Genomic DNA, 8,794 nt, shown 5'->3' with positions numbered 1-8,794 from the left:
TTGTTAAATTAAGTTTTCACAGTTACTTTACAGAGTACAATTGCATGTACTTCAGTTAGTAGATGTCTTTCACAAAACTTGTCATTATTTTGAAACTAAGATCATTTTAGAAGTATAATAAAAAAGTATCAAAACTGAATTTCTTAATAATTATGTAATGAGATTTAAATTTTGAATAGCATAAAGCAGTTTCTGAATATTATCAATTCAGTTACACTGCACATTTCTCCTATGTGCAAATGTCTTCAATTTTGCACATAAGCACTGTGTGTACCCTTCAAATATGAAAGTTGGAATCATAGACAGACTACAAAATGCAAAAGAATTGAAAAATATGCTATAAATGGACTTTCGGTTTCTCACATCATCATTATGGTAGCCACTGGTCATGAAAAACAAAGAATAATGATTAATTATAGTTTCTAAGTTTGACATGATTTATAGATACTTACCTTGTAAATCTAATGATACCACAGCAGTATCATCTTCTAATCCTTCAATCACCTCACACTTATATTTCCCATAATCCTCCAGGGTGAGGTCTGTGATCACCAGGGAAGCATCATTATCACTGCCTCCTTTCAGAAACACTCTCCCCTGGTAGCCTCCATAGGCTTTCTTGTGGTATCCCATGGAAACAAAAACGTCCACTTCCTTGAGGTAATCTGAAGTTAGCTTGGTCCACTTAATTCGGATTTTGTGGGTTCCTGAGCCGAATGCCGTAGGGTCTCGAAAAAATTTACATGGCAGTGTAATATTGCCACCTCTGTGTGAGAACACCTTGGCTTGTTCTGCTTCCACAAGTAGATGGGGGCCATTTTCTGCTATAATTAAAAAAAGAAAGAGAAGAACAATTAAGATGTGTGTAGATATTTTTATGAAATGAAATATGCTACCAATCTAGGGTATCTGATGAACAGCAACATTGGGTGATAAGCTTCTTTGCATTGTTGAACAGTAGTCTCTTTGAGCCACCTAGAAAGGTACCTCTGATACTTAGAGGGCATAAAGTAGCTATGTCTTTTACTAGTAAACCATTGAAAAAAGGGAAAGTGTGCACTGTAATCACTAAGAAATATTGGGTATAAAGCTCCATAGTCATCTGAAGTTTTGTGATTTCATAATAAATTTTATTTTTTACATCTAAATATAAAAATGTAGAAACAAGATGAAGAGAAATGACAAAGTACCATGGCTATTTCATTAATATAAACCAAAAATTTTGTAGGCAAACTTTTCTCTTCCTAGGTGAGCTTTCTAATACAATAAATCTGTATTGTATTTATGAAAAAAAGTATAAAACAACATGATTAACTTTTATTATACTTCTGGCCAAATAACTTAGAATAGCCTCACACATGGCCTCTATTCAAATATATACCCGTGATTAAAATGTCATTCTGGAGCATTTTAAGCAGCATGTACATATTTTATTTTCACAAAAGGTATTTTTAGCAAAGGCTTTATAAAACCTGCAGATTTTGAAATATATTCCTCAAAACTTGAATGTTAAAAGTGTATCCAAAGTTATACTTATCTTCTGATTAACCAAATAATTACTTCTTTATTCCCTTAAAGCTCCTTCTACTCCCTCTCTCTTTGTTTCCTGCTCTTTCTTATTTAACAGTTATCTTATCACATCCACCTTTCATTTCCTTGCCCTTTTGCTTTCCTCGTCCCTCCTCCAAGGACTTTATTGCCTTCCAGAGAGTACTGCAGTGCTCTAAACTTGCCAAGTCAGCAGGGCTGCGGTTCGCTAGAGAACCTGCTGTTATTTTCAGATCTTGGCTTTCTCTGGGGTTTCCCCTGGTTAGCTCATTGTGCTTCTGACCTTGACAAGGTCTCTTGAGGATGTGCAAAATTTGAAAATGAGAAAGTGATATAAGAACTCCTGGAAACACAAAGCTTCTCATCTATGCACAGCTTTCAAAGGCTGCCAAGACTGCCTTTCATGTAGCCCTTCCTGCCTTAGGCAGGTAGGTACTGAGTAACTTTTGGCCATGAATCATTTAAGATACACAAGATACCATGAAGAGTAGCCACTCATCTCCAGGCAGATCTCAAAACGTATTCAATGGCATACCTAGGATTCAGATTTTAAAATATAAAAGTGTACAAAAATAGATACAATGGTTTTATTTTTATCATATAGCAAACAGAATTATGTAATATTGAAAAACAAACATAATTTCATGTATAAGTCAGCCCCAATCCTCAGAAACTGAAAAGTTTAACAAAGCCAATAATAATCCCACTTTGAATAGATTAAAAAAAAAGAGGAGAGAGGACAATTGCTTAATTAAAATGAATCCAGATCATTAAGCATTCCTTTAGATTCTATTTTTTATCTTCTTATTTTAGGACCATGGAATTAGAAGAGATGAAAAGTAAATATCTCCCACTCTATCCTACATGTAATTTTCCCCTACAATATTCCCAATGACTGCATCCAAGTTCTACCTAAATCTCTCTAATGTCTTCTTTCTGAGAAGAGGAAAAAAACTGTTGCCTAAGTATGCTTAGTTATGTCTGAGGGCCACAAGGAACATCTCTCCAGCCCCGTGGGAGGACACTTGGGGGTTGGGCCTTCTCCTGCAGGGACTTGAGTTTAGACGTGACACACAGCTACAAGAGGTTTCTTCCCTGGTGGGTGTGGCTCAGTTGATTGAACATCCTTCTGTGCACTGAGAGGTCACTGGTTCAATTCTGGATCAGAGCACATGCCTGGGTTGTGGGCTCCATGCCCAATAGGGGGCATGCAGGAGAAAGCAGATCGATGTTTCTCTCATCGATGTTTTCTCTCTCTCCCTCTCCCTTCCTCAATAAAAATATATTTTAAAAAAGAGGCTGCAATTTCATGATTCTTCTAAGCTTTGTAAAGTCAAAACTAATGCCCAAATGCACTGGAATAGGGGTATTACAGTAGTTAGGCACAGGGCTTTCATGTGATAAAGACCTTGTTGTAGCTTCATCTCCTTAATTTACTGGGTGTGTAGCCTTGAGCATGTTCTGCAACATCTAAATCCCAATTTTATTGTATGTGAATTAGGGCAGTAATATCTACTAGAGTAGACACATAAAGCACTTAAAATAATGGCTCACCCAAAGTAAGTGTCTACTCATTGCTAACTGTTCCTACTGCATACACTTTCCACAATATTTCTCAAGTATGACACTGCCTGATATTGATAATAATTTTGGCATATATTAACCTATATTGTCATTTACTTATACATTTTTGATCCATATGGAGTAAAAAATATACAAAATACCACCTCCATTATACAGGAAACTTGGAAATTATTGTGTGGTTTAGCATAATCATAAGGTGTTCCAGAATGAATACAAGATCTGAGTGTTTTATAAATTAAAGAGTTAAAGCAAAGATCAAAACTCTCATGCAAAGGACTGAGACTTCTAATTTTTTTCTGTGGTTAACTGTAAATCATCTTGTAGTATTTTAGAAGTATAAGCTTCTGATTTTTTTTAAGGCACTGTTTATTTTACTCCAGCATTGTGAGTAGATGTGCTATAATATTGAGAACTGAACAGACACCAATAATCCACTGGCTTCCCACAAAACAATGTTTCTAATCAGCCAGAGTGTACAAATTTCTACCATTTTTATTTTTATCTTTTGGGGGGCTAGGTGTTGAGGTAACAGATGCCAGAAATCTCTGACTGAAATTCAAAGAACCCTAAGAAAGATGTGTAAACTGTAACACATTGAGTGACTGAGAGCCGTGTTCATTAACCTAAACTCCTGACTTGACCTGTTGAGAATATCATATTTTATTAGTTTGCTTGTTCTTAGAAGATCCACAGTGCAAATTGTAGAGCATTGAAGGTGGAGGGGAAGTGGCCTGTTGCAGAACAGGTGAGATGTAGGCATGAGCACTGGCCAGTGGGTCAGGAGCTCTGGGTTCCATTGCAGGCTCTACCAGGATTTAGCTATTTGAGTGGCAGATCTGTCATGAGGACATTGAGTTTAAGATTCTTTCAGACTTGCTATGGTAAGCTGTCATGATAGTGATCAGCCAGGAAACACATTAAACTGGAGAGGAAGAGGGAAGGCACAAAGAGCAGGAAGGGGACTGAGTGCTGATGACAAACTGCGCTGTCTTGCCTAGAGGAAGTCTTGAATCTGATCATTGGATGCAAAAACCTGGACCCTTAAATTTATGTTTAAATCAAAACTGTTTGGTCAACATGCAGTTGCAAAGCAAATATAATGTAAAAGATAAAAATAAACCTTGATAACCAGAATGAGTATTGCTTGTTTATATATATGTATATATGAAGCTTACATGTGCTTATTTGGGGGGTTTCAACTTTTAAGTTCAATTTGTAAGTTACATAAGTTTCCTATTTCTATTAGTGAGTTTCAATGACACTGACTTGAAATTTTGATGCCCTTCAAAGACCACAGTTGTCTCCAGGGGAAGCAGCAGGACCTCGTTATTATTTTACAAATTTTGTGAAATCCAGAGGACACTGTTCAGTTTCACCAAATTATAAAAGCAGTGGCATGACCAAAGGACTGATCTTTGTATTGCTTCATAATTTAGGTGAAGTCTTTCAAACAATAGAAAAAAATAAGTAGTTGAAGAAAAACAATTTAGAAATATGGTATTGGGCTATTTATTGTTCTTAGTTTTATTCAAAATATAATCTCCTTTTTTTTGCCATTCCTTGCCAAAAAAAAAATGCAAAGGTAACAGAAAGAGGAGAAGGTGCTACAGATCAAAGTTTTCTTTTCAAAATAAATTATGGATTTTCAAATAACCCATCTTGGTTGGTTACTTTCTCACTGATGTATAGATGAAGTAGTCTACAGACTTTTGGACTTCCTAGACCAGTGATGGCGAACCTATGACATGCGTGTCAGAGGTGACACGCGAACTCATTTTTTTGGTTGATTTTTCTGTGTTAAATGGCATTTAAATATATAAAATAAATATCAAAAATATAAGTCTTCGTTTTACTATGGTTGCAAATATCAAAAAATTTCTATATGTGACACGGCACCAGAGTTAAGTTAGGGTTTTTCAAAATGCTGACACGCCGAGCTCAAAAGGTTCGCCATCACTGTCCTAGACCAATAAAATGTAAAAAGAAAAAACAAAAAATTGGGGAATATAATATGGCTGAATAAGGTACTAAACTAGGACATTAAAAATACCCCCCTCTACCACCATCATCTGAATTTTTTTTTTATTGTGGAAAAATATACAGAGCATTTGCCATTCTAAGCATTTTAAAGAGTACATTTCAATGGCATTAATTACTTTCGCCATGTTGTGCAACTACCCCTACTACCTATTTCCAAAACGTTTCATCACCCCAAACGGAAAGCTAATTCCTCCCTGATATTCCAAACTGGGAGGCAGAGACTCAACTGTCAGCTCCATGATGAGTCATTTGAAAAAAAACTGCACAGGTTTTAAAAATAGTTCCTTATTTTAATGACATCTGTTCTCACTGTGGTGGGTTTGGATGTGTAAGACTCACACTTTGGAAGCTGTTACTTTCATTAGGGTAGCCAAAGCTGCCCGAGGATGAGCAGCCAGAACGGATTTGTATCCTAACTGCTGTGCCTGCCACAGTCTCCTGAAAACAATCCCTCTGCCTCCTCTCCACGCCTTGTTCACATTGTTCCTCTCACAGCAACATAAGGCCTGGCCCGCGCTGGTGTCTGTGACTGACATCCACCAGTGTGCCTAGAGCCTGTGCTTAGCTGTAGCAGTAGACATGGACACCTACTATTGCCTTATGCAATTAGATAGCTCTCAAAAATTAAATATACGTGTTAAAGACAATATTTAAGCAGAATGACTAATTTATTCATTGGTCTCTCATTGTACCTTACACATTACATTTGAGTAGGATAAGTACATAAGAAAATGTGGAGTATCTTACTCATTAGGCTTAAACTGTTTATAATTATTTTGTTTCCCTCAGATTGGAATGAATCTAATTTTTCCTAAAGTTGCTCACCTGGAGTGAGAAGCTCCCACCATTTCGCTATAAGTCTGATGTGTCTGCTCAGTTTTGCATTGGAAACTCTTTCTGGTCCTAGCTCTGCCCAACCCCTACCTCCATTCAGCCTTTACTGTCCTTGTGTGTGTGTGTCTTTTTGTTTATGCTTTTCTAAAAAAATATATATTTTTATTGATTTCAAAGAGGAGGGGAGAGGGAGAGAGAGATAGAAACATCAATAATGGGAGAGGCCACCTCCTACATGCCCCCAAATGGGGATCGAACCCCCAACTGGGCATGTGCCCTGGTTCATAGGTGGAGACTCAACCATGAGCCACATGGCTGGGCTTTACTGTCCTTTTGGGAGCTGATTACTTTTAATTTGTCAGAGACAGAGCTTTAGTTTCCTCCCCAGCTATTCCTGAATGCAAAGGACTCTGAGGCTCTCTAGGACTCAGTGCTTCAGGAAGGGCTGACCTGAAGGGGGCAGGAGAAGAGCTTTAATGAGGATCCAATTTGCCCTCTGCCCTCAACTACTTGACTTGAGTTTGAGACCTTCTTGGACTTGTCCTTAGCCTGTCTTTGCTTTCATCAGAAGTTCAAACTCTGCTCTAAGAATAGAGGATCCAATTTGCCCTCTGCCCTCAACTACTTGACTTGAGTTTGAGACCTTCTTGGACTTGTCCTTAGCCTGTCTTTGCTTTCATCAGAAGTTCAAACTCTGCTCTAAGAATATGTGGTGCTCCCACCATTTGTATAAATAATAAAAAAAAGGTATATCTGCATAAACTCTACCTGAAAGGATTTACCAGAAACTAATAACCTCGGTAGCCTATAGAATAGTGAGGTAAATGTCTCCTTAGAGCAAGCATGTCAAATTCAAAGGCTAACATGGGCCAAATAAACGAGGCATGCACCCGTGGGCCAAGAATTTGACATGCTTGCCTAAGAGGAATCATGGGAGAGTTTCACAGTGTATACTTGCACATTTTTGAAATTTCGAACCATGTGAATGTATCACCTATGCACAAACTAAATGAAAATGGTATGAAAAGAAATTAAATAGTTGAGGGAATTTAACAAACAAACAAACCTTATCTGAGTATCTCTAGAAAAGATACTTAATAAGCTGGTAACAAAATTGCTATATATTCTCATTATTGAAGGAGTATATATTTGCAGAAGACCTATTGACCTGTTAATATAATGCTATCTTTAAATATGTCTTTAAAACATGAAAAATTTACCTCATATTCCATGTTCCTTAAAGATGCTATTGCCAAAGGTCCTGGCTGTTGTCTAGTTTTGAACTATAAAGGAAAAGCCCAATGCTGAAAATGGGATAAGTGAAGGTTGCTCTTTGCTGGAAAGTGCTCACTGCTGTTTTTCACAATCTGTGATCTTGCCTTTGGTCTCACAGGCAATAAGAATTTACTTCTCTCCTCCACCCCAACCCCTACCCCTACCCCTACCCCTACCTTCTCTCTAACCATGGTAGAGTCTCTGTGCCCTGCTGGTTCCCTTCAATCTACAGCTGAACCAAATTGCCTAGAATTGTGTTTTTACAATGTCTTTAAGTGGCATATGTCCTTTCGGTCAAGACCTTCATCAGATGACCTGATGTGCCATGAAGCATCCTCTTAGGATTGACCATATCCATCTTCCTTCCTTGCCTTAAGCTAAATTGTTTCTCTAATGGGAAATTACCCAACACCAAGATACAGTATTGTTTTGGATGATGGTAACCACAAATGTATACCATGTTATTATTATATCCAAGTTTCAGAATAAAAAATAAGGATAAATGCTATCACTATTTTAGAGCCTAGAGGTTGATCTATGGCAATATTTAAAAAATTCCGAAACAGTGAAACTTTTTCTCCCCAAAGGATATTTTAGACAAACCTTTGTAATATAAATGTGACAAAAGGTGAGCTTCTCTGCTTGAAATGTGCATCAAGAGTTCCCCTCCCCCCAATAGCTCTAGGGGGTCAATTGAACACAGTTTAATAAAAATCACTGTGCTGAGATACAAACTTGAAACTCTGTTAATATCCTGAAAAAAATGTGTTTTTTCTTAATTCTCTTTTTGTACCAGAAGTAGGATAAGTGACTTAGGCTCTGTTCTGCTGATTAAGTTCTATGTGAGTTTTTATCTTTTCACATTCATTATTATTTCATCTGTTTTTTTAACACAGAGTGTTTATTGGTTAAGTAAATACTCTATGCCCCTTACATTGTGTCCCTTAACCTCTCTGTGCCTCAGTTTCCTCATCAGTAAAATATAGTTAAGCCACCTTCTTCCCAGGATCCCGGTGAGAGTTAAATGAGGTCATATGTTGAGAACTTCCTCCTGCCTGGCATACTGTGAGTGCCCAGGAAAGCTTCCTCTAACTAACAGAGAGTCACTGAGTGTCCAAAGTGTGGCAGGTATGCAACAGCTTCTACCTTCCACATGGCCTTCTTTACCTGTGCTCTTTCAGAGACAGTTCCTAGAAGCTACTGGTTCTGAGAAAGTCACATCTTACCAACTCTTGATGATTCTCTAGATACATTGGTTCTCACCGGGACAAGAGTGCATTTCAGGACCACGTTTAAACAGCGGTTCTCAACCTGTGGGTCGCGACCCCTTTGGCGGTCGAACGACCCTTTCACAGGGGTCGCCTAAGACCATCCTGCATATCAGATATTTACATTACGATTCATAACAGTAGCAACATTACAGTTATGAAGTAGCAACGAAAATAATTTTATGGTTGGGTCACAACATGAGGAACTGTATTTAAAGGGCCAGAAGGTTGAGAACCACTGAAAT

At 37.7% G+C, this 8,794-nt stretch overlaps 1 protein-coding gene across 3 annotated transcripts in view; it reads right to left on the bottom strand.

Moving 5' to 3' along the window:
* Positions 1-8,794, bottom strand: part of HAPLN1 (hyaluronan and proteoglycan link protein 1) — an 80,000-nt gene that overhangs the window by 9,603 nt on the left and 61,603 nt on the right. For 2 of the 3 annotated variants that reach the window (XM_005883610.2, XM_005883611.2), the window contains exon 4: positions 453-824. In XM_005883610.2, the coding sequence (XP_005883672.1) occupies positions 453-824 (372 nt within the window). The remainder of the gene's footprint in view (positions 1-452; positions 825-8,794) is intronic. The other variant, XM_005883612.2, reaches the window with a different exon arrangement.

This window comes from Myotis brandtii, unplaced genomic scaffold, assembly GCF_000412655.1.
Source record: "Myotis brandtii unplaced genomic scaffold, ASM41265v1 scaffold794, whole genome shotgun sequence".
Classification (NCBI taxonomy): Eukaryota; Metazoa; Chordata; class Mammalia; order Chiroptera; family Vespertilionidae; genus Myotis; species Myotis brandtii.
The sequence above is the reverse complement of the archived record's forward strand: the minus strand, read 5'-3'. Positions and strand labels throughout refer to the sequence as shown.